This window comes from Ochlerotatus camptorhynchus, unplaced genomic scaffold (genome assembly GCF_037179485.1).
Source record: "Ochlerotatus camptorhynchus isolate MF236.1 unplaced genomic scaffold, CSIRO-AGI_Acam_v1.1 ptg000176l, whole genome shotgun sequence".
Classification (NCBI taxonomy): domain Eukaryota; kingdom Metazoa; phylum Arthropoda; class Insecta; order Diptera; family Culicidae; genus Ochlerotatus; species Ochlerotatus camptorhynchus.
The window spans coordinates 2,398,389-2,425,136 of NW_027040666.1; the positions used below are offsets into that span (position 1 = coordinate 2,398,389).

The 26,748-nt window shown below is 43.1% G+C and overlaps 1 protein-coding gene across 8 annotated transcripts; it reads right to left on the bottom strand.

Annotated features, from left to right (window-relative positions):
* Positions 1 to 793: 793 nt before the first annotated feature.
* Positions 794 to 25,063, bottom strand: Sdb (SAXO downstream of blistered). 8 transcript variants are annotated; one of them, XM_065222624.1, is made up of 7 exons: positions 22,523 to 25,063; positions 22,304 to 22,456; positions 22,140 to 22,240; positions 11,328 to 11,428; positions 8,709 to 11,264; positions 5,877 to 8,186; positions 794 to 5,702 (listed from the first exon to the last, which is right to left on the bottom strand). In XM_065222624.1, exons 1-7 carry the CDS (start codon positions 24,461 to 24,463, stop codon positions 988 to 990), a joined length of 11,877 nt encoding a protein of 3,958 aa, XP_065078696.1. In that variant the 5' UTR covers positions 24,464 to 25,063; the 3' UTR covers positions 794 to 987. The 8 variants fall into 8 exon arrangements, with proteins under 8 accessions (XP_065078696.1, XP_065078693.1, XP_065078690.1 ...); XM_065222621.1 differs by having other exon boundaries at positions 5,877 to 9,230; positions 9,405 to 11,264; positions 22,523 to 25,062; XM_065222618.1 differs by having other exon boundaries at positions 5,877 to 8,882; positions 9,057 to 11,264; positions 22,523 to 25,062.
* Positions 25,064 to 26,748: the final 1,685 nt, after the last annotated feature.

The following is a 26,748-nucleotide window of genomic DNA, read 5'->3' on the forward strand; positions in this document are numbered from 1 at the left end:
ACACACCACTGGTTACACATGTCTTCTTGTGATTATATCAAAACTGGAGAAAAATTCATTGGCCCGATCTAGAGATAAGATTTTTTTTCGAAAAAGGGGCAAAAAAACTTAATTGTTTATAACTTTTGTTTAAATGCGAATTTTGCCGAAATATTTTGGGTTATTGTTTGTCGTGGTAATAGCAATATATAGACGTATTTTGAATGGAATCCAATGATTTGTGAAAAATCAGTGGTCCACTTCAGGAATTTTGACTCACTAAAGAGTTATAACATATTGCAAGGGTGTTATAATAATTATCGACAAGGATAACGTCATCTTGTCAGCCTTAGCGGCGCCGGTGGTGTAGCATGATTGCCTCTCACCCATCAGACCTGGGTTCAATCCCAGTTGGCGCCGCCGGGATGTTCTGAGACATAACATCTCTGATCACACCTTCCTTCGGAAGGGAAATAAAGCCGTTGGTCCCCGGTTCATAAGTTGATGGGTCGATATGTAGGGTCCAGGTGTGAGAGCTGCCTCCCTGGCGTCGGTAGCATGGGTGCTCAGCACGGAAAACAAGATCGACGGAAAACAAATCAAGAAAAAAAATCTTGTCAGCCTGGTGTAACATGAACAAGGCATGAGATAGGTGCCATGGTGGCGTGACAATATATGAAAGACTGTAAATAGTCCAATCCAAATGATAAACAATTATAACGGAATTTAAAGGAAATAAACCAACCCACTCAAAGCTCTTCATGTAAATAGTCGTGAAATGTGAATTTCGGATTTCTATGAGATTAGAACATGGTCAAATTTTAAATATTTATTTCATCTCGAAAGCAAAGCTACAAAATAAGTATAACATTTTGTATTAGTATATAATAAAAAGTATAAAAATGATGCGCTTTAGCTGTCTTTTATTTTATTCATTTTTTTTTTGTTTTATGGTAAGCATCAACAAGCTATTATTGCGTTTTGATTGGCAAATCATCAATCCGAAAATCATCTTCTATCGTGCATATAATAAGTGTGCTGTTTAGTAACTTTAGAAATTTTTAGGTTATCGTTGATAGCATGAGCAGGACAGCGGCCTTCGTTTTGTTGCACATATTGCGTCTTGTACGAGCTAGTGCCGTGGAATTTATTATCATCACCGAACGAAATACTCGATGCATTGGCTTTCGTTGAGCTCTTCGTCGAATTCAGTGCTGTATGGTAGTCGCGCAACACCTTGGATTGTTGTGTGCTGGAATGTTGGCCGATAGTGCTACTGCTGGTGCTGATGTTTGTCGCAGTGGTTAGCGTAGGTGGTGGGCAAGGCTGCACCTTAGTACGATTGGTAATGGTTCCGGATTCCAACGTTTTCAAATAGTTATTCATTCTGGAATCGACAGACTCTTTGTCACGACGATGCAGGGAGCTGTAGCTGGTACGATTTGTTGTTGCGTACATTGTACTATCGTTTAGATTTGATATGCTTTTGCGTTGGATTGAACCAGAAACGCTCAAGCTACTGCTGGATGGCTGTAAATTGGGTTGGTGTTGTCGGCAGAGGATCGTGTTTCCGGCACTCTCCGAAGAGAATGTACTCTTGCGATTAAAATGCTTATCAGATGTGCTACCTTGAGCGCTAGACTCATTAGTTACGACCTGCGATGATTGTTTCGATTCTGAACGCTTTGATTCACTGCTCTCAGATTTCGATGACTTCGTAACGAACGTGGAATCGGAATGAGTTATATTGTTAACAGATTTGCTTTGACCCCCGTTAACTGCTGAGACAATATTGCTACTTCTGTTGTCATTACCTGATACATGAACTAATTTTCCTCCGATTATTTTTGACGTGGTAGATTGTTTTGCGATATTGGACGATTCTTGTCCAAGAACGATATTAGAGCTACCACGATGTTGATTTCGTCCTGATTGAGATTTCTGCATACTATCAGTTTTGGAGTCAGCCATTTCCTTAACGTGAACCAACTTACCGCCAACTAACTTAGTAGATTGGCTAGTACTGGAATGCTGATTAATGCTACTACTCGAGGTGGATTTTGTAACGGAATGTTCTTGTTTGGAGACTGCGCTTTGAACCTGCTTTTCCGAGTGAACATCATGTTTGCCTGCAACCTTTTCAGTCACCGTTCTTGTGACCCATTTACCACCGACCAACTTCTTCACCTGTACCTGTGAAGTACCACTCTTATCGAGGCCATTTTTGTGATGATCGACTTGAATAGACGTACCATGTATGATATTATTTACACGTTCTTTGTCAGTAACCGTATTTGTATACTCGTGCAAGGCAGCGTGACCATCGAATCCTGTCGATCGTTTTTCGTTAAATGATTTATCGACCTTAACTACGCCATCCTGAACAACTTTTTCAAGCCCTGATTGTTGTGTAACGGCTTTGTCCGTTATCACATTTCCATCAACAACAACACGATTACTTGCAGATGAAACGCTGGATCCCGAGTAATGTTCATGCGATGTGACATGAGATCCTGGTCCACCATGAGGACCACGTAGATCATGAGGTCCATGAGCACCATGTCCACCAAGCGGACCATGAGGTCCATGTCCATCATGCGGATCATGAGGACCATGTCCGTCAAGTGGATCATGAGGACCATGTCCACCAAGTGGGCCATGAGGACCATGTCCACCAAGTGGACCATGAGGACCATGCCCACCAAGTGGACTATGTGTACCATCGATCACAGTATCTGAAGAATGAATTATCTGTTGATTTGATGAAGACGATGTATGATGAGCTGATGATTTAGACGTCTTACTCGTTACGTAATGCTGCGAAGATATATTGTTCTGCTGAACATCTGATCCTTGTGTAATATTTTTCACAGATTGGGACGTAACATGAAGTCCAGGGCCACCAAGAGGACCATGTCCACGATGAGTTCTATGTGGCTCATGTCCATCCTGTGGACTATGTGAGCCATGCGGACTACGCGGATCATGTGGGCCATATGGCCCATCAATTACTCCATCTGAAGGATGGATAATATGTCGACTTGTTGAGGACGACGAATGAGCAGATGATTTCGACGTCTGGCTCGTTGAGTGTTGTTGTGTTCCCTGCATTATATTTTTCATAGATTGTTTCTGCGTGGAGGCCATTTCCTTCATAGATGAAGAATGAGTGACACCTGAATGGACGTGCTGCTGTACATCTCGAGACATCTTTTGTTCATTAACATTTTGAATTGTTCGCGAATCAATGACGTTCTGAGTCACGTGTCTCTGATTCATTTCATCTTGGGATAGATGAGACGTTGATGACGTGACCTGCTTGTGATGCCTTTCAGAAGCATGCGATAAACTGGTGTTGTCTTCTGTTTCCAATGTCGTAGTTTTCTGACCGGTAGCTTTGGGCTTTTCACCTTTGTGAATTGTAGTTACTGTCTGAGTGGTCACAAGTACAGCACCGTCAAGAATTCCATTTTCGTGAACTTCCTTAATTTCAGCTTCCTTGCGTTGTTTCTGTTCCTTATATTGTTTCAATGAATGGTATTCACCTTCAATGTGGAGATTGTCCTGAGGTTTCACTTGCTTAGGTCTCTCGGCTGGTTGATAACCTGGTTTTTCCACCGGCCTTTCAAATTCTCCTTCCGGTCGTAGATTATCACCGTGACGAATTGGTTTTTGTCTTTCTCCTGGCTGGTATTTTGGCTTTTCAGGCATGTCAAATGATCCTTCTGGTCGCAGATTATCTTCAGGACGAATTTGCTTCGGTCGTTCCGCTGGCTTAAACTGACTCTTTTCTGGACGTTCAAAGTCTCCTTCCGGTCGTAAATTATCACCATGACGAATTGGTTTTTGTCTTTCCCCATGCTGGTATTTGGGTTTTTCAGGTGTATCAAAAGATCCTTCAGGTCTCAGATTATCTACTGGGCGAACCTGCATTGGACGCTCAGCAGGTTGGAATGGCTTCTTTTCTGGACGTTCGAAATCTCCTTCGGGACGCAAATTGTCGCCATGGCGAATTGGCTTTTGTCTCTCACCCGGTTGATACTTCGGTTTTTCGGGAGACTCAAAAGCTCCTTCTGGTTTCAAATTGTCCTCAGGACGTATCTGCTTGGGACGTTCTGCAGGTTTGAATGGAATCTTCTCAGGGCGTTCAAAATCACCTTCTGGACGCAGGTTATCTCCATGCCGAATAGGTTTTTGCCGTTCTCCAGGAGAATACGTAGGTTTGTCTGGAGTTTCAAACGATCCCTCTGTTTTAAGATTGTCTTTTGGTATTACCTGCTTGGGTCTCTCCGCTGAACGATATTGGGGTTTTTCTGGAGTTGTGAAATCTCCTTCTGGTCTGAGATTATCATCAGGCTTTATTGGTTTCGGTCGCTCACCAGCAATGTAAACTGTCTTCTCAGTACGTTCGAATGATCCTTCCAGATGCAAATTATCCTCATGGCGAATAATTTGCGATCTTTCAACTTTCCCTAGAGTGACTGGATGTGGTCTTTCAAAATCACCCTCAGGTCGCAAGTTGTCTTGCGGTCGAACTTGTTTTGGCCTCTCTGCTGGTGTGAATCCGGTTTTCTCAGGGCGCTGGAAATCACCTTCTGGGCGCAGATTATCATCATGTCGAATTGGTTTCTGTCGTTCTCCAGGCTGATATCTAGGTTTTTCTGGTGTTTCAAATGACCCTTCTGGTTTTAAATTATCCTCCGGTCGGATTTGTTTCGGCCTCTCAGCAGGTTGGTATTGAGTTTTTTCGGGAGTAGTAAAATCACCCTCGGGTCTGAGGTTGTCGTCATGCCTTATTGGTTTGGGTCGTTCTGCAGCTACAAAGATATGCTTTTCAGTCCGTTCAAAAGAGCCTTCCAAATGCAAGTTATCCTCATGGCGAACGATTTGTGCTCGTTCCACTTTACCAACGACTGTTGGTTTAGGTCGTTCAAAGTTTCCTTCTGGACGAAGATTATCTTGCGGTCTGATTTGTTTTGGCCGTTCCGCTGGTTGGTATTGCGGTTTCTCGGGAGTAATAAACTCACCCTCTGGTCTCAAGTTGTCATCATGCTTAATGGGCTTCGGTCGTTCACCAGCAATATAAACCGATTTTTCAGTCCTTTCAAACACACCTTCCATGTGCAAATTATCTTCGTGTCTGATGATTTGAGATCTCTCTACTTTCCCAATAGACACGGGCTGTGGACGCTCAAATTCTCCTTCGGGGTGAAGATTGTCCTGAGGCCGGATTTGTTTTGGTCTTTCCGTAGGTTGATACTTCGGTTTATCGGGAGTATCAAACGATCCTTCAGGTCTCAGGTTATCCTCAGGGCGAATTTGTTTCGGACGTTCAGCTGGTCGGAATGGCGTCTTCTCAGGACGTTCAAATTCACCTTCTGGGCGCAAGTTATCATCATGACGTATTGGCTTCCGGCTCTCACCTGGTTGATACTTCGGCTTATCAAGAGATTCAAACGATCCTTCAGGTTTTAAATTATCCTCAGGGCGAATCTGCTTCGGACGTTCAGCTGGTCGGAATGGCGTCTTTTCAGGACGTTCGAAATCGCCTTCTGGACGCAAGTTATCGTCATGACGAATTGGCTTTCGACTCTCACCTGGTTGATACTTCGGTTTATCAGGCGATTCAAACGATCCTTCTGGTCTCAAGTTATCCTCAGGACGAATCTGTTTCGGACGTTCAGCTGGTCGGAATGGAGTCTTTTCAGGACGTTCGAATTCACCTTCTGGGCGTAGATTATCATCATGACGGATTGGCTTCCGACCCTCAGCTGGTTGATACTTCGGTTTATCAGGAGATTCAAACGATCCTTCAGGTTTTAGATTATCCTCAGGACGAATCTGTTTCGGACGTTCAGCTGATCGGAATGGAGTCTTTTCAGGACGTTCAAATTCACCTTCTGGGCGCAAGTTATCATCATGACGGATTGGTTTTCGACTCTCACCTGGTTGATACTTCGGTTTATCAGGAGATTCAAACGATCCTTCTGGTCTCAGGTTATCCTCAGGACGAATCTGTTTCGGACGTTCAGCTGGTCGGAATGGCGTCTTTTCAGGACGTTCGAATTCACCTTCTGGGCGCAGATTATCATCATGACGGATTGGCTTCCGACCCTCAGCTGGTTGATACTTCGGTTTATCAGGAGATTCAAACGATCCTTCAGGTTTTAGATTATCCTCAGGACGAATCTGTTTCGGACGTTCAGCTGGTCGGAATGGCGTCTTTTCAGGACGTTCAAATTCACCTTCTGGGCGCAGATTATCATCATGACGGATTGGCTTTCGACTCTCACCTGGTTGATACTTCGGTTTATCAGGAGATTCAAACGATCCTTCAGGTCTTAGATTGTCCTCAGGACGAATCTGTTTCGGACGTTCAGCTGGTCGGAATGGAGTCTTTTCAGGACGTTCAAATTCACCTTCTGGGCGCAAGTTATCATCATGACGGATTGGTTTTCGACTCTCACCTGGTTGATACTTCGGTTTATCAGGAGATTCAAACGATCCTTCAGGTCTTAGATTGTCCTCAGGACGAATCTGTTTCGGACGTTCAGCTGGTCGGAATGGAGTCTTTTCAGGACGTTCAAATTCACCTTCTGGGCGCAAGTTATCATCATGACGGATTGGTTTTCGACTCTCACCTGGTTGATACTTCGGTTTATCAGGAGCTTCAAACGATCCTTCTGGTCTCAGATTATCCTCGGGGCGAATCTGCTGTGGACGTTCAGCTGGTCGGAATGGAGTCTTTTCAGGACGTTCAAATTCACCTTCTGGGCGCAAGTTATCGTCATGACGTATTGGTTTTCGACTCTCACCTGGTTGATACCTCGGTTTGTCAGGAGATTCAAACGATCCTTCAGGCCTAAGATTATCCTCGGGGCGAATCTGTTTCGGACGTTCAGCTGGTCGGAATGGAGTCTTTTCAGGACGTTCGAATTCACCTTCTGGGCGTAGATTATCATCATGACGTATCGGCTTCCGACTCTCAGCTGGTTGATACTTCGGTTTATCAGGAGATTCAAACGATCCTTCAGGTCTTAGATTATCCTCAGGACGAATCTGTTTCGGACGTTCAGCTGGTCGGAATGGCGTCTTTTCAGGACGTTCAAATTCACCTTCTGGGCGCAGATTATCATCATGACGGATTGGCTTCCGACTCTCAGCTGGTTGATACTTCGGTTTATCAGGAGATTCAAACAATCCTTCTGGTCTCAGGTTATCCTCAGGACGAATCTGTTTCGGACGATCAGCTGGTCGAAATGGAGTCTTTTCAGGACGTTCAAATTCACCTTCTGGGCGCAAGTTATCATCATGACGGATTGGTTTTCGACTCTCTCCTGGTTGATACTTCGGCTTATCAGGAGATTCAAACGATCCTTCTGGTCTCAGGTTATCCTCAGGACGAATCTGTTTTGGACGTTCAGCTGGTCGGAATGGAGTCTTTTCAGGACGTTCGAATTCACCTTCTGGGCGTAAATTATCATCATGACGAATCGGCTTCCGACTCTCACCTGGTTGATACTTCGGTTTATCGGGAGATTCAAACGATCCTTCAGGTCTCAGGTTATCCTCGGGACGAATCTGCTTCGGACGTTCAGCTGGTCGGAATGGAGTCTTTTCAGGACGTTCGAATTCACCTTCTGGGCGTAGATTATCATCATGACGTATCGGCTTCCGACTCTCAGCTGGTTGATACTTCGGTTTATCAGGAGATTCAAACGATCCTTCTGGTCTCAGGTTATCCTCAGGGCGAATCTGTTTCGGACGTTCAGCTGGTCGGAATGGCGTCTTTTCAGGACGTTCAAATTCACCTTCTGGGCGCAGATTATCATCATGACGGATTGGCTTCCGACTCTCACCTGGTTGATACTTCGGTTTATCAGGAGATTCAAATGATCCTTCTGGTCTCAGGTTATCCTCGGGGCGAATCTGTTTCGGACGTTCAGCTGGTCGGAATGGCGTCTTTTCAGGACGTTCGAATTCACCTTCTGGGCGCAAGTTATCATCATGACGGATTGGCTTTCGACTCTCACCTGGTTGATACTTCGGTTTATCAGGAGATTCAAACGATCCTTCAGGTCTCAGATTATCCTCGGGGCGAATCTGCTGTGGACGTTCAGCTGGTCGGAATGGAGTCTTTTCAGGACGTTCGAATTCACCTTCTGGGCGCAAGTTATCGTCATGACGTATTGGTTTTCGACTCTCACCTGGTTGATACCGAGGCTTATCAGGAGATTCAAACGATCCTTCAGGTTTCAGGTTATCCTCAGGGCGAATCTGTTTCGGACGTTCAGCTGGTCGGAATGGAGTCTTTTCAGGACGTTCGAATTCACCTTCTGGGCGCAGATTATCATCATGACGTATCGGCTTCCGACTCTCACCTGGTTGATACTTCGGTTTATCAGGAGATTCAAATGATCCTTCTGGTCTCAGGTTATCCTCGGGGCGAATCTGTTTCGGACGTTCAGCTGGTCGGAATGGCGTCTTTTCAGGACGTTCGAATTCACCTTCTGGGCGCAAGTTATCATCATGACGGATTGGTTTTCGACTCTCACCTGGTTGATACCTGGGTTTATCAGGAGATTCAAACGATCCTTCAGGTCTCAGGTTATCCTCAGGGCGAATCTGTTTCGGACGTTCAGCTGATCGGAATGGAGTCTTTTCGGGACGTTCGAATTCACCTTCTGGGCGCAGATTATCATCATGACGTATCGGCTTCCGACTCTCACCTGGTTGATACTTCGGTTTATCAGGAGATTCAAATGATCCTTCAGGTCTCAGGTTATCCTCGGGGCGAATCTGCTGTGGACGTTCAGCTGGTCGGAATGGAATCTTTTCAGGACGTTCGAATTCACCCTCTGGGCGCAAGTTATCATCATGACGTATTGGTTTCCGACTCTCACCTGGTTGATACCGAGGCTTATCAGGAGACTCAAACGATCCTTCTGGTTTCAGGTTATCCTCGGGACGAATCTGTTTCGGACGTTCAGCTGGTTGGAAAGGAGTCTTCTCAGGACGTTCGAAGTCACCTTCTGGGCGTAGGTTATCATCATGACGTATCGGCTTTCGACTCTCACCTGGTTGATATCTCGGTTTATCAGGAGATTCAAACGATCCTTCAGGTCTCAGGTTATCCTCGGGGCGAATTTGCTTAGGACGTTCAGCTGGTCGGAATGGAATCTTTTCAGGACGTTCGAAGTCACCTTCTGGGCGCAAGTTATCATCATGACGGATTGGTTTCCGACTCTCACCTGGTTGATACCGAGGCTTATCAGGAGATTCAAACGATCCTTCAGGTCTCAGGTTATCCTCTGGACGAATCTGTTTTGGACGTTCAGCTGGTCGGAATGGAGTCTTTTCAGGACGTTCAAAGTCACCTTCTGGGCGCAAGTTATCGTCATGACGTATCGGCTTTCGACTCTCACCTGGTTGATATCTCGGTTTATCAGGAGATTCAAACGATCCTTCAGGTTTCAGGTTATCCTCAGGGCGAATCTGCTTCGGACGATCAGCTGGTCGGAATGGCGCCTTTTCAGGACGTTCAAATTCACCTTCTGGGCGCAAGTTGTCATCATGTTTAATGAGCTTGGATCGTTCGCCAGCCACATACACGTTTTTCTCCGTTCTTTCGAACGATCCCTCAAGGAATAAGTTGTCTTCATGCCTGATGATTTGTGATCGCTCACCATAACGGACGACAACCGCTTGAGGTCGTTGAAAATCTCCTTCGGGTCGAAGATTGTCCTCTGGGCGAATCTGTTTTGGACGTTCAGCTGGTCGGAACGGCATTTTTTCAGGGCGCTCGAAGTCACCTTCTGGGCGTAGATTATCGTCATGGCGAATCGGCTTTTGCCTCTCACCTTGTTGATATGTTGGCTTCTCAGGAGACTCAAACGATCCCTCTGGCCTCAGATTATCTTCTGGACGAACCTGTTTTCGACGCTCAGCTGGTCGGAATGGAGCCTTCTCAGGGCGCTCGAAGTCACCTTCTGGGCGCAAATTATCTTCATGGCGAATCGGCTTTTGTCTCTCACCTGGTTGATATTGGGGCTTATCGGGTGATTCAAACAATCCTTCTGGTCTCAGGTTATCCTCGGGGCGAATCTGCTTAGGACGTTCAGCTGGTCGGAATGGAATCTTTTCAGGACGTTCGAAATCACCTTCTGGGCGCAGATTATCATCATGACGGATTGGCTTCTGTCTCTCACCTGGTTGATATTTCGATTTCTCAGGAGACTCAAACAGTCCTTCAGGTTTTAGATTATCCTCAGGACGAATCTGTTTCGGACGCTCAGCTGGTCGGAATGGAGTCTTTTCTGGACGTTCAAAGTCTCCTTCTGGACGTAAGTTATCATCATGGCGTATTGGTTTTTGTCTCTCAACTGGTTGGTACCGGGGCTTATCGGGTGATTCGAACGATCCTTCAGGTCTTAAATTGTCTTCTGGGCGAATCTGCTTAGGACGCTCAGCAGGTCTGAATGGTATCTTCTCAGGGCGCTCAAAATCACCTTCTGGACGCAGATTATCATCATGACGGATTGGCTGCTGCCTCTCACCTGGTTGGTAACGAGGCTTATCAGGTGATTCAAATGAACCTTCTGATCTTAGATTGTCCTCTGGACGTATCTGCTTGGGACGTTCAGCAGCTAGGAATGGAGTCGTCTCAGGACGCTCGAAGTCACCCTCTGGACGTAAATTATCATCATGGCGTATTGGTTTCCGTCTATCACCGGGCTGATATTTTGGCTTGTCGGGTGTTTCAAAAGATCCTTCTGGTCGCAGATTGTCTTGTGGGCGTATTTGTTTCGGACGATCACCTGGCTGAAATGATGTCTTTTCCGGACGCTCAAAGTCACCTTCGGGACGAAGATTATCATCATGCCGTATAGGTTTTTGACGTTCACCTGGTTGATATTTTGACTTTTCTGGAGTGTTAAAAGATCCTTCGGGCCTAAGGTTATCTTCTGGTCGTATCTGCTTCGGCCGTTCGGCAGGTTGGAAAGGCGTCTTTTCTGGTCGCACAAAATCACCTTCCGGTCGAAGGTTATCTTCATGGCGGATCGGCTTCTGTCTTTCAGTTACATACGTCGATTCTTTTATTTTAGTAATGTCGACATTTTCGAAATCTTCCTTTGTCCATGTAAGCCTACGATTGGACACGTTTTGCTCGGTACTGCTTCGTTCGATGGTTGATGCCTCTACACGATTTCGGTAGTTTTCTGCATCTTCTTTTGTCCAGGTTCGTCTGCGAACAAAGGTACTTTCTTCGTTTACTTGAGAGGATTCTGGAAAATAATACAGTAATAAAAACATGATTTAACAAGATCATTGTTGTTGAAGAAGCTTACCTTGCTGATAGAAATTTTCTGTGGTACTGACAGCTGAGGCAAACTTCGACGATGATGTCTGTTGGGTAGTTCCACTACCACAGTTGTAGCAATTATGACGACTGGAAGAAAACATAAGGCAAGATTACAAAATTAATTTGCTTTCTTTATGAGATTATATAAAAAATAGAAAATAACAGCAAATATTGCTGAATACAAATCAATATTACCAGGGCTAGATATTTTTGAAGCCCTGTGTTCAACGCATCATTTCTATAACGCCTAGCTAGACTATCAGCATGAAACGAAAATGAAAATGAAGCACGCTTAGAACGTCATGAAACCTCTGTTTATGTGTTTCATGAAAGACGAAACTATCAAAGTCTAGCGCTCTTTCACTCGTCCGAGACCAATGAAGGAACGGAAGAATGAGAGACAAGCGATTGAAAATTGGTTTGTAATTGCCGACTGAGGTTCTAGAATGCTGCAAAACTGTTCGACTTCAACAGAAAAATAAAGCTAGCAGTCTCTCCATCGCAAGGATTTTGTCAATTGAAGCTGATTTTGTGACGCCCTGGGTATTACAGATAAGCTTGTTATTTAAATGGGAAATTTACTTTAGAGCAGTATCAAAAATTTAAAGGCAGCTTTTTCGTAACCTTATTTCAGATTGCGAAAACCAATCTGAGTAAGCCTACTTGTAGGAGTGAAAACTAGTTAGAACCAAATCGACATCGGTTAGGCTTCTTGATGTCATTTGTGACAACTGTCAAACTTTCCGTTTCCGTTCCGCTTCCGTCTACATTGCGTTTGGGCTTTAACTCTTCCACATTTCTCGAAATTTCTCTCTACCTCGTCAGGCAGTTCCTTTAGATTCCCATACATCAAGTTCTCTACAGGTCGATAGTCTCTCTATCTCGAACTTTCCCTAGAAAATATTCAGGAACAAATTACCGTAATTCCCAGACAACCAGAAGTCGTATAACAATGTACACACAGTATCGTAAATAGCTACAGTTTAAGTAAAAATCGCATAAAAGAATGGCATACATCGCATTATGTTTAAGTTAAATCGTATAGAATGCAAATTTCCGACCTATATACGATGACTCAATTTTCCGTCGTACTGTATCACAAATTAAATCGGATTACATCGTAAAACTTTTCAAAATGAATTTGTTATTACAGATCAAATCGTATATGATGTTCAATCAACTCGTTTAAAATTAAATTAAAATATGCGCGTAATTGGCCTCCACTTTTGTACGAATAAACCATTTATTTGCATTCAATACGAATTGTTTTTTGTATATATGTTTGTAAATCACGAAAACAACTTTGAATATACGTGTATTCTGGTTGTCTGGGTTGCTCGAAATCCAGACAATCTTTAATATTGATAATTACTGCCTACTGTGCTCAAAACAGCAAGGAAATGTTATCATAGATTTTTAGTTTTGTTCAGAATCATAACACTTAGTTATTATGATGCAAAATAGCCAAAATATTTAATAAAAAAATCGTCCAGTATTATCCAGAAAATCGATCGAGAAGGTGTTTGTCAAAATTGATTGTCATTGAACTTCAAAAAGAAATAAAGTGTGATCATTTATACAATATCATAATCACTGTGCACTTTATCATGATTGACCAGTTTTTTACCGTTCCACCCTTTATTACATTGAAAAAGATTAATTTTTATGTTGACTGGCCTGAGCAAATAAAACTCTGAGGCATTATTTTGAGTGCATAAGTCTACTTTGGTGCAAAACGCGCAATACAAACTTGGAGAAACTTTTCCGTCACTTACAGAAATATTCAAGCTTTTAATACCAACCCTGTTTGGATGATCTTCAAAATGTTGGCTTAGAGTCGTGTTGATTAACTCTGATGTCGACATCAAAGCAGCTGGATATTTTGAATTGGAGTTTAAAAAAAGTTTAAAAAAATTGTCACAAATGAATTTTGATAATCTTTGTTGTGTATGTAAAATTATTTACGCTCGATAAAAATACTTTCTGGCATCACTGCCGTTCAGTTATGAAATGTAAAACAAAAAGATACTATCGCTTTTTCGTCGGTAATCGTTTTATTCGCTTTAGACGGTTCGACTATGATAACCGGACAATAAATATAAGTTTTAAAAAGTATTCGTGGTTGTCTTCTATATTTCCGAGATCCCAAAATACGCTACAATTTGGTGTCAGAAGTGGGATTTAGAGGCAAAAGTTTTCCGGTCGAAAGTAAAACGCGTAAGTTTCGGTCTCGCGAAAAGCAAAATGGCTACCGAAGAGCTAATGGTATCTCTGACGCGGATATTAGCCGATGCCCTAAAATCCCCCATTGAAAGTTTGGGACAAGCGAATCCCGCGAGAGAAGCGACAGCGCCATCCGTTAAGACACCCTCGTTTTCCGTCTCCGAGTTTCGTTCTTCGGAAAGCACATCTGTCTCGGATTATTTCAACCGCTTTGAATGGGCTCTGCAATTGAGCAATATTCCGGCAGCTCAATACGCACACTATACTCGAGTGCATATGGGTACGGAGTTGAACATCAAGTTCCTGGTGAGTCCCCGTGATCCGGTAGAGATCCCGTACGAGGAGCTCCGTACTGCATTAGTGCACCACTTTGCCCAGGCAAGGGACAAGTACGTTGAGAGCATCAAGTTCCGGGAAATATTGCAGCATAAGGGCGAATCGGTTTCCAGTTTTGTTCTCCGGCACAAACAAGGTGCTGCATATTGCGAGTATGGAGAATTCCTCGATAGGATGCTGATCGAGCAGCTCCTACACGGCCTTGAATCGCGCGAGATGTGTGACGAGATTATCGCCAAGAAACCGGCAACGATCAAATCGGCTTTTGAAGTTGCACACACACTTGAAGCCAGCCGCAATACGGCCAAGGACGTGCGAACGGCAAGATCATCGTTGATTCCAGAGGCGACCAACAAGCTGGGCTACGAGCGACCGAAGACGCGGAGAATCAACCCTAGCAGCTTCTCCTCGTCACATCAACAAAGACAACACCAACAAAAGTGTAGTGAAAAACTAACACACGAGCAAACCAGTGCAAGTTCCGTGATGCGAAATGCTACAACTGCGAAAGGAAGGGCCACATCTCCAAAGTCTGCAAAGCCACTAGGCAGAAATCCCAGGACCAATCCACCTCCCAAGTGCAATTGGAAGCTACCAGTTTCGCAAGTACACGAAACGAAAATCAATTATTTTATTCATGTGTTTCACTTATACATTTTGCCAAAACATCAGCCTTATACATTCCATAAGACAAACCACATAAGTCCTATAAGAATGCATAAATGGTATGTGTGACCGCTTATACATTTCATTTGACACATGATCTTCATTAACTTTTTGCAAGGCGTCTGTTTATTAATTGACTTATACATTTTATGAATAATCAGCAATAGAAATTTGCCAAAAGGTATAAGGAGATTTCTATCCGTGTAGACATCGTCGGACACGGGTTGACACGATCGACGGACACGGGTTGGAAATGGAAGTAGACACCGGAGCACCGTGCGGAATAATCAGTGAAGCCAAACTAAGGGCGATCAAACCATCGTTTGAACTGCTGCGAACAGACCGGCAATTCTCCAGTAACACTGGGCATCGCATTCAATGTTTGGGTCTTCTTCCAGTGAACGTCAGCATCGGAACGACTACTCGCAAACTTGATTTGTACGTCGTGTCTGGTGACACTGATACGCTTTGTGGCAGAGAATGGATTGCCCAGCTTACGGCTGAAGTGAATTTGAACAAGCTGTTCACCCCAACTGGTGCGGTGCATTCGATTGTGTCTGCCTCTCCTATGTTGCTGGTGGAACAACGGCAGTCTCTATCGCAACTGTTGGCAAATTACGATGACGTTTTTAGTGAGACTCCTGGTAAGCTAATAGGTCCGCCCGCATCCGTTCACCTGAAAACGGGAGCAGTTCCAGTTTTCCGCCGAAGCTCAAGACGTACCACTGGCATTAAAGAAGCAGTATGCCCAAGAAATCGACAAGAAGCTTGCAGCAGAGCTCGAGAGAGTCGACTACTCTGAATGGGCGTCCCCCACCCACATCGTTGTGAAGAAGAATGGAAAACTACGCATCACCGGTAACTACAAGCCAACGGTAAATCGCCGGATGATTATCGACGAACACCCGATTTCCAAGATCGAGTCCATCTTCCACCAAATGAAAGGAGCCAGTCTATTCTGTCACCTGGACGTGACGGATGCTTACACCCACCTCCCAATCGACGCGAAGTTTCGACATGTTCTCACGCTTAACACACCAACACACGGGTTGGTTCGTCCGACAAGAGCGGTCTACAGAGAGCAAACATCCCTGCGATCTGGCAGCGTCGAATGGAAACAGTGCTCCAAGGTTTGTCCAATGTCATTAATTTGTATGACGACGTTATAGCATAGAGGTAACTCTAAGACCAGAAGGTCCCGAAGAAACGAGCTCTACTTTTTGGCTTAGCTCTGGTACTATCTTCGGTCGGATCGATTAGCTTGATTCACCCCTCGAAACATAAGAAAATCCACTAACCCCTCATTTTATCTGTCAAACTTTCATAGCGAATCAAAACAAACATTGTGTAGTACTGAAATCTATACTAGAATGGGGTAAGTTAGTCGATTTACTTGGGACCAATAGGCTAGTCAAGTAGTGAGCCAATTTGAAATCGTTAGTTTCGTATTGATTGTTATTTATAGCCTTTGCAGATTGTTTCAAAAACCTGATGGTAGTCCTCACAGCAGTATTCAACAGAATAAAGCACCACGGTTTATGTCTAAATCGTTCGAAATGTGTCTTCGCCACCCCGGTACTCGAATGCCTGGGTCATGAAATCGATGCAAATGGGTCGAACAAATATGACCAACACATCGAACCCATACGTAATGCACCTCGTCCGTCGAATACGGATGAGCTACAGCTGTTTTTGGGAAACACCCCTTACTACAACGCTTTCATTCCCAATCTCTCCACACGATCTCGCTGTCTGCGTGACATGTTGCAAGGGGAACCTTTTGTGTGGAAACCTGAGCGGGTCGCAGCTTACAAAGACATCAAATCTTCCCTCATCTCTCCACAGGTGCTGATGCAGTACGATCCAGAACTTCCTTTGATTTTGGCCACGGACGCAAGCAAAAACGGCTTGGGAGCTATTCTCTCACACCGACTGGGAAATGGGTTAGAACGACCGATAGCATACGCCAGCTGTTCCATGTCTCCCACCGAACAGTGCTACCCACAGATTGACAAAGAGGCTCTCGTCATCGTATGGGCTGTCAAATAGTTCTTCTACTACCTATACGCTCGCCGATTCATGCTGGTCACCGATAATAAGCCATTGAGTCAAATTCTGCACCTGACGAAATCACTTCCAATTCTGTGTATCAGCAGAATTGCCAATTATGCTGATTATTTGGCACACTTCAATTTCGATGTTGTGTTCAAATCAACGAAAGAAATCGTCAATGCAGACTACTGCTCTCAAACCACACAAACACCAGCGAGCAGCGAAGTAAACAAGCTGCCTTTACATGAGGGAAGAGATGTTGGTGAAGACGAGTTCGCACAACTATCGATTCGCGCAGAGCACATCGTTCGTGAAAAGCGCAAGGATCCTAGTCTTGGAAAGATCGTTCAGTTGTTGGAAGCCGGCACTGATCTGTCACGATCTGGCTACAAAGCACCGAAGGCAAAATACTCGCTTGCTGCAAACTGCTTACTATTTGAGCATCGAGTGGTTGTACCGTCCGTTCTCCGTACGTCAGTATTAGAGGATCTCCACGTAGCACACATTGGTATTGTGAAAATGAAAGGACTCGCTCGTTCGTTTGATTACTGGCCGGAAATCGATGCGGATTTCGAAAGAACAGTGAAATCATGCTCTGAGTGTGCTCGCCAAGCGCAGCGAACATTACTGGCAGTAGCCCAAAGGCCCCTGGGAAAGGATACACGTTGATGATGCAACGAATGGCCAAGCCGAACGGTACGTTCAGACGACGAAGGATGCAATGGGAACCACAGTGTCGACGTTGCATTCAAACCTGAATGATTTCTTGCAGCAGTATCGCTTAGCTCCACATGCAACCACCGGAGAATCGCTGTCCAAATTGTTCCTTGGACGGAACCTCAGAACACGTTTAGATCTCCTCAAGCCTGAAAAAGTTCACCTGCGAGTCACTACAAAGCAACAAGCCTATTTTGACCGATATTTTCGTGAATTCAGCTCGGGACAACAGATCTATTTCCTCTCCGGTAATTCCCGTATGGACAAGTGGATTCCTGGTGTAATTGCAGCTCGACTTGGAGATCTCCGCTACGAAATCGACTACGTTGGAAAACGGTGCAAGCGTCACGTCGATCAAATTCGTTCGAGGCTCGGTACGAACGATCACCGAACGGTCGAAGCATCCGAAGCGGACGAGTCAAGTCAGTCGGCCGTACCATGACGTGTAACTGAGTAGTTCTACGACAACGGTGTGACAGTTCCTAGAGTACCACCAACTCCCGTGAACCCTAGAGAGTTTCCTGCTGAACCAGCTTCTCCAGAGTTCCATACGCCATCTGGTAGCCCGGTTCTTCAGAATGCGAATTCCTCTCCATTTTTCGTGCGTCGTTCAACAAGAGAACGCCACCCTCCCCGCAAGTACTCTCCGTAGACGATTCATTCCAAAATGAGGGAAGAAATGTTGTGTATGTAAAATTATTTAGGCTCGATAAAAATACTTTCTGGAATCACTGGCGTTCAGGTAAAACAAAAAGATACTATCATAGAGGTAACTCTAAGACCACTGGGTCCCGAAGAAAATCATTATTATTTTTGGCTCACTCAGTACCAGAACAACGGTCCCAAGCAGTCCCAAGCTATTTCACTCACCCCTGTATGTTCTGCATGAATCCACACACCCCTGATGTTATCTGTCAAACTTTCATAGCGAATCAAAACAAACATAGTGTAGTAATAGAATTTCAACTAGAATGGGGTACGCCATAGAAGTACTTGGGACCAATAGGCTACTCAAGCAGTGAATCAATTTAAAATCGTTAGTTTCGTAATGATTGTTGATACTATCGCTTTTTCGTCGCTAATTGTTTTATTCGCTTTAAACGGCTCGATTATGATAACCGGACAATATAAGTTTTAAAAAGTATTCGTGGTTGTCTTCTCTATTTCCGAGATCCCAAAATACGCTACAATCTTTAATACAAGATTTTGCAGGAATTTTAAAAAGTATTTTTGAATTTTTTTTAATAAATATTGATGGCGGTCATTATTTATACATTTACACAAAAAAAATTTAACCGTGTATATTTTTCCAGCGGCGGATGTAAGATTCGCTTACAATTATGTGAGATTCATCGTCAGAGGATGTAAGTGGAGACCGCATGAACCGAGGATGCGATATACCGAGCTGCGGTCCAATGCAAGAAAATGGAGAAAGAAAAATGTGGAGTGTATTAGCAACAATCAATACGAAACTATCGATTTTAAATTGCCTCACTACTTGACTAGCCTATTGGTCCCAAGCAAATCGATTAACATACCCCATTCTAGTCGAAATTCTAGTACTACACAATGTTTGTTTTGATTTGCTCTAAGAGGAAGAGGTGACAATTGGCTTCTTCCTCTTTTATTTCTATCTCTATCTCTATATTTATCTATCTCTATCTCTATCTTACGCACATGAAATCGGCCAATCAGGAGCTGGTTCACGTTTGACAGAAAAGTGGTTCATTTTCGCCCCCCTATTGTCACCTCTTCTCTTAGGATTTGCTATGAAAGTTTGACAGATAAAATGAGGGGTTAGTGGATTTTCCTATGTTTCGAGGGGTGAATCGATTAGCTTGGGACCGAAGATAGTACCAGAGCTGAGCCAAAAAGTTGAGCACTTTTCTTCGGGACCTACTAGTCTTAGAGTTACCTCTATGGTAATAGCAACAATCAATACGAAACTAACGATTTTAAATTGGCTCACTACTTGACTAGCCTATTGGTCCCAAGCAAACGATTAACGTACCCCATTCTAGTCGAAATTCTAGTACTGCGCAATGTTTGTTTTGATTCGCTATGAAAGTTTGACAGATAAAATGAGGGGTTATTGGTTTTTCCTATGTTTCGAGGGGTGATTCGATTAGCTTGGGACCGAAGATAGTACCAGAGCTGAGCCAAAAAGTTGAGCACGTTATTTCGGGACCTTCTAGTCTTAGAGTTACCTCTATGGTAATAGCAACAATCAATACGAAACTAACGATTTTAAATTGGCTCACCACTTTAGTAGCCTATTGGTCCCAAGCAAACGATTAACGTACCCTATTCTAGTTGAAATTCTATTACTACACTATTTTTGTTTTGATTCGCTATGAAAGTTTGACAGATAACATCAGGGGTGTGTGGATTCATGCAGAACATGCAGGGGTGAGTGAAATAGCTTGGGACTGCTTGGGACCGTTGTTCTGGTACTGAGTGAGCCAAAAATAATAATGATTTTCTTCGGGACCCAGTGGTCTTAGAGTTACCTCTATGGTAATAGTGAGTGAAATTATTCATCTCGAAAAAAAAAAGATTTTCGACTGGGGAACTCGAACCACGAACGTGGCGATTATCAGACCTGTGCTTTCTCCACTGCTCTTTTCATGCTTCGGAAAATGGATGCGTTAAAAGCAAACAAAAAGCGCATACTCGGCTTCGTTTGCTTTTTTTCTGCTAGAGAGAATCGAGGCAAGTGTGTGCGTCGTTCTACCAGGTTATGCATAAAAATCAAGGCAAATGCTTGCTTGAGTAAGTGAAAGCATAGACAGAGCATGAAATAAAAAATATTAAAAACCATTGAATCGTCTGCAAGGTCAACTTCTAACATTCGCTGCGATGTTCATGAACAGAGGATGATAGGAAACGGAGCTAACATTCATTGTAATAAATTTTTGGTTTGCGTGAATGGCCGAATTATAGCTCAAATTTGAATGATTGACTATTACAAACAGTTATGCCGAAGTTTCATGCAAATCGGGAGCCCCGGGGAAATAGCCCCCTCAAATTCGGGCCTGGTACCGAGTAAAAATTACATTTCCCTAAAGCAAGAGAAAGCATGAATCACATTTATAATTGCTAGAATGATCACCCAACCGGCGGATGTAAGATTCGCTTACAATTATGTGAGATTCATTATCAGGGGATGTAAGTGGAGACCGCATGAACCGAGGATGCGATATACCGTGCTGCGGTCCAATGCAAGAAAATGGAGAAAGAAAAATGTGGAGTGTATTGGCGTTGACGGCGACTCTGTAGCTCTTTACTCCTATGAGAAAATCCATAAGCAAACGTCAGACTGTGCGTGAAATATGGTGGACTTTGTACTATCCTTTCACTCCACCGAAAATTCCCATAAGAAACTGTCTAAATTTTCTGGAAGAGCAAATTTTTCGACGGTGCCGTCAACGCCAATTAGTGAGTGAAATTATTCATCTCGAAAAAAAAAAAGATTTTCGACTGGGGAACTCGAACCACGAACGTGGCGATTATCAGACCTGTGCTTTCTCTACTGCTCTTTTCATGCTTTGGAATATGTAAAATATAAAAATAAATTTCTACATTAAACGAAATTGACAAGCCTGTAGCTTTGACATCCCTTTGAATTTAAGTCATTTAAAATTGAAATTTATTTCCAACGTGACAACAACGCAACCCATAGTGATCAATTTCACCCGATGATCAAATTTCCCCAGGATTATGGTACATACGGATATTTGTAATCATTGAATTAGTGACCTTTCGAGTTCACATTATTTTAGACTTGACAAAAACATCATGATGAAAAATAACAGATTGAAATCGTTTGCTAAAATTGCACCTACTTAGCGTTTAGAATCATGAGAACTAATCAGCAGCGATCTTCATTCATTTTTGCTTTGTTAATTGCTCGCCTGGTTTAAAATATATCGGTGTGTTTGCTGTTGTTTGTGAATGTTTAATACAATCCTAACAATACTGTAAAAACATACTGGATAAATCTCGGATTTTTTTTTTATCTAAAAAAGAGAAATTCGATAGAGGGAATCTATTACCGCAGTGAAACCCTTAGGATTCTAAACGCTACGCATGTGCGTTACGCTATTAATTTCTAGTTCAATTCTCATTTAATTCTATTTTAACTACAAATGAGAATTTTGTACAATTGATTGAGAAAATAAAATGCTGATCATATCGTATGGAGTAATAATTCGGCAATATGTAAATGATACATGGTTCTCAGTTTTAGTATTAAAATTTCTAACATATGTGGAGGCCCCTAGACTGCCCCCATCCCCCATCTCCCACGTAAAACCAAACCTGCCCACTGCAATGCTCACCACCAAACATCCGCTCAGAGAGATAAATTTTCAGAGAAAAATAAACCAGCCTTCATAATTTTATGTAGGCATATTTTATGCTACACCAAACCGGGCACCGGTTTTGTGCAGCCGGCATATACCGTCCGAGTGCAGAAACATTGATGTTGTTGTGTTATTGTAGAATGAGTAAACAAAACAGAAAACCTGAATGATGACGACATGCACGGCTGATGATGTCATGCACTGCACAGAGAGCCGATGCCTAAATGTAAATTAACAACACGCAAGACGTGTATGAAGGAGATCTCAATTGACCATCTATGGAGTGTATATGAAGTTGCTGCGGGAAACAGGTTTTTGTGTGAGACACGATATAGGCATCGGATCAGATCAGACACTATCCAGTTAAGTGAACGAGAATGTCGTTCATTGATGTATGGTTCGGAGCATTCATTTGCGTGGTTGTCGTCGGTAATACTCACCCACAGGTGCAGATCTCACAGATGCATTGCTCCTTGGAAACTTTGTCGGTTTGCTGTTTGAATTTGTTAAGCTCATTTCTATCTTTGATGGTTACTTTGTCCTGGAATTTGAAATAGTGGAATTAGTCTCTCCGTGTCTTACTGCGTTAGCCGTGTGTACTCACAACTGTGTCAATAGACTGTAGGTTTTTTACCCTCTCTGATTCGTTCAACTCCGTGCGACCACTGCTTTCTTCAAGGTAACTGATTCTTTCTAGCACATCTGTGTGCTTTTTCTGGTCTACCGTTTTCCATTGCTTAGTTTTTCCATCGTAGACCTGTACATTTGAATAAACTTGTTAGAACCTACGATTAGAGATTAGAATCACACTTCTAGGACATACCTTTGTCAGTTGGATCGTCGTGGTAATGTTTGCCAAGTCGGGGCGTTCCACCTCCAGTTCGTGAACGATTTCCTCCGGAATGGAAACGGTAATGTCCTTTTCAAGAATGGTTTTCTGGTCCACCAGTTCCCAACGTTTCGATTTCGGATTAAACAGTTTCGCTTCGAAAGATGTTCTCGTGACATTCGTTACGTCATCCTCAATGCCCTGTATAATCACGTCCTTGGGAACAATTGTCTGATCGATCAGACTGAGGCGTTTATCCTTTTCGTCATAAGTTTTGCGTGTCAGGATTGAAGCGTTAGACTCACGCTGCTCGTAGAAATCGGTAACCTTCTTACGGGAGCTACTTCTCTCATCCATTTGCTCGAAATGGGAAGAATTTTCGTACGTTTTCATCGACTCGGTCTGTTGCTTCTGCTGCGATGACACGTCCTGTCCAGATTCGGTAATAAGATGTGTACTTTGAATCGTGTTCCCTAAGGAGTCATGCAGTGACGACAGACTAGTGATGGTATGTGCTGAAACGTCTTTAGTCAGCATGTTGGCGGCTTGTTGAGTGGCGTCTTGAATCTTGTAGTTCTCCAAAGAGGTAGAGTCGATTACAGTACCCTTCGTATTCCTGTCGCTTTGTGTGCTGGATGTCTTGATGGTACTTGAAGAAGTCTTCTGATCGGCTGAAGAAGACGTATATGCCGACGAGCTAGACACTACATGATTCGCATCATGAGCTGTCGAACTGCTTTGAATCATGTTTTCTCCAGAAGATCCAACATACGTATCTCCACTGGATTGGAATGTTGATGTGGTGAATCCTTGGGCGGAGTTTGACGAGGATTTTGTACTGGTTATTTTATTTCCGGCAGAGTCGTACGTTACCTCTGTTGTTGGAGCATTTTTCTCCGCCATAGAGTAGCTTTGACTGTCGGAATAGTGCTTTCCTCCATCACCATCGGTATGGAAGGTACTGGACTGCTGTCGAATGGAATGATTTCGTCCGTCTCGCAACTGACCTCCCGTTGTCAGTTTTGTGTCTTTTAGATTGGCATCAGACTTCAACATTTTTATATCGGAACTGTCCGAAAGGAATGTTGTAGAGCCGACCGTCGATTTCGAAGTAGACGATGATTGCATCTTTGATGATGATGACGATGATACAACGTTACTTGATTTTACAACATTGCTTGAATGTTTCTGAGCACTAGAAGAACTGTGATCACTTATCATGTTTGCACTACTCATCGACGACTGATGATTCTTTATGGCACTACTACTGTTTAGTGTGGAACTGACATTGCTGGTTTGCACCATTTTGCTACTGGACATGCTGTTTTGAACACTTGATGCACTCACGTTTTCACCGGTTTGGCTTATTGTGGATCCTTGAATGTCTGATATTGTCGCTTTTGCAACCTCATCAAAGTTGGTCAAGGCTTCGCGCAGTTCCTTGTCGCTTTTCGAACTATCACTGATTTTTTTAACGGATGAAATACGTTTTGTGGAGTCAACCGTATCACTGGCAATATACTTGATTTCTTGTATTATGTTTTCAATTTGCTTCGAACCAATCTTAGCAGCCTGGTTCGATTCACTAAACATTTGACCCGACTGCTGCGAGTCTTTCGCACTGGTGTCACTAGTAGACTTGGTTTCATTCATTTTTTGTGACTTGTCATGTGCACCACTGACCACTTGTTCAATCACACTTTTACTCGTTGAACTGGAGCTAGCTGCTTGCATTTTATTGCTACTACTACTACTACTGCTAGTAGTGTACATCGAGGAAGAACCTTGCTGTTGAACATCCGTAGTCACATTCGTACCAGCTATTCCAGCCACACTTTGTCCCGTTCCTCCAGCGACAGAACGAGACGATTTTTCCGAGTCAATCAGACTCTGACTTTTCAGCTTATCTCGTTCATCTCGCTTTTTTATCCCCATGATGACTACTTTCACACGCACAGCGGATACAATAAATGAATTTCCACTTGTTTTTTAGCTTCCTTCACTAGATTGATAAAAGCTCAACACTTTGAATCACATGCCATGAACTCGCATCTAGTAGGCACTTGCTAATATCTATTCAGAAAATTCTTCGTTTCCACTTTTACTGCCTTTTCACCCACAACTTCTCAGATCGCAATGAGGTAATCCGCTGCGCACACACACACAAAAAAACACCAGAAATGTATGTATCACTTTTTCCTTATATCTTCTTAGTAGGCTGCGCGAGCCGCCACGGTAAGTCCGGAGAGAGATCACTTGTTCACTGTTCCACGAGTTCGACGTAACTAAGCGGAGTTTTCGAAATTCATTCAATTAAATATCATCGCGAACGGTGACTGTCGCACGAAGGTCTTTTCAATCTACGGTCACAACCCGAGAGCACCGCGAGAGACTGCATCCATGAGTGGGAATATTCGACACCTACGTACGGGCTGCGTGTGCAGAGACAACCAACCGACTGATTAAGCTCTTTAAAACATAGAATAATTCGCTCAGCGCCAGCGCAATAAACCCGACTACTACTACCGGTGACACAAATCGTACTGAACACTGTGTCCACTTAAACCGTCACCGGTTTCACCCTGACGATGATCGAATGAACTATCTTTCGCTATACTAAACGCTCTCGCACTCTCCGAATTTCGTGAATCAAACTTACCTAGTTCATCGATTCTCTCCATCTGAGTTTATCTCAGATTCAAGTTAGTACACCCACAGATTCCGCGCGGTAACAAGTCATCCCGCACCAGGTTCGAACGAAAATCAAAACAAGTTTTTCACTCCGAAAATGGAAAAATTGATTCAAATTGAACTCGCTAAAACTCTCTTTGGAGCTTGAATGTCGACTACCATGGCAGTATGTAATTTATTGCACGTTGCTCAGCGCCGCCAGCTACCATAAATGCGCGGTTCTATAAATAGATGCTTGCGTAAACGAACCTTTCATCCTGTCGCTCGTGAGCTGGAGAGAGCTGACCTCCTATAGAAAGCCTCCGAACTTTGAAATTGATGTCCAAATTGAGCAGCATCGATTGCGGAAAAGAATAGAATAGAGTGAGTAAATTATACAAATTCGTTTTGAATCCAAGTAACAATGTTGGTTTTATCGTGTACAAGTAACATCATGGTTTTCAAAATCCTTATAAAAATCCAATTGCTACTTGGGTGTAGCCCTACAATTTGAGCTAAGTAGTCGCACTATATTTGACATGCCCCTGTAGAAGATAACTCCGCTTCCCTTCCCAAGTAAAAATTTTAGTTTTAAGAGGGTTCTGTAGACCATGATTTAGACTTGTAGCATGCTTTATAACTTCTATAAAAATTGCAATGTTACGAGGGATAGCAATGTGCCTCATTGAAGTCCCATTTATTGTAATTTCCGCGCATAATCGAATACAAAATAATTACCTCCATAAGAAATTATCCTAAGTAACAATTTGGGTTTTATAAGGGTTCTGTAGACCATGGTTTAGACTTGTAGAATGCTATAAAACCACGATAAAACTTGCAATGTTGCTTGGGATGTGCACTATGGGAAACTTCTCCATAAAAGAGGGTAGTCAAAAATATGTTCTTGGTTTTCTTGAATTGTTGGACTTCATTTTTATTAGTATGTGCCCAAATTGCTGGTAGATAACCTTTTCGTGATGCGTTCCTGTATAAGCTCTAACTACTTCAAACTAGGGAACATGATTTTCCAGTCATCAAAGGAACACATCTTAGTCCTTGTTATTTGTTATGCCTTGCTAATAGTAATCAGACTCAGACGGGTTCATTCGCCTCTTTGAAGAAAATTCGATTATATCTTATCATATAGCTTACATTTTTTCAGAAATTTTATAGCCTTAAATTCTTCGTTCCAATCGTTTCCTAATGTAATGCTTAGGTCATTATTGATTCCTATTTCTTCGTGAATAAGATCGTATTTTACACACTGCAATAAGATATGCTCGATTGTTAATTCGGTTTTACATACGTCGCAGTACTTTGAACCGTTTTTGTTGAATAAGTGCTCTTTAGTTAGTATAGTATGACCTAATCTTAGTCTAGTTAATACGCGTTGCTCTCGACGATCGTTTCTATCCATCCTCTTTTCAGTCGATGCGATTTTAACTGACGTGCGCATTTGGAGGGTGTTTTAACTCTTCGAAGGGTATAAATAACGGGATCTTTCAATTAGAATCGGTTCCTTGGAATAAAGGCAAGAATGACAATTATAT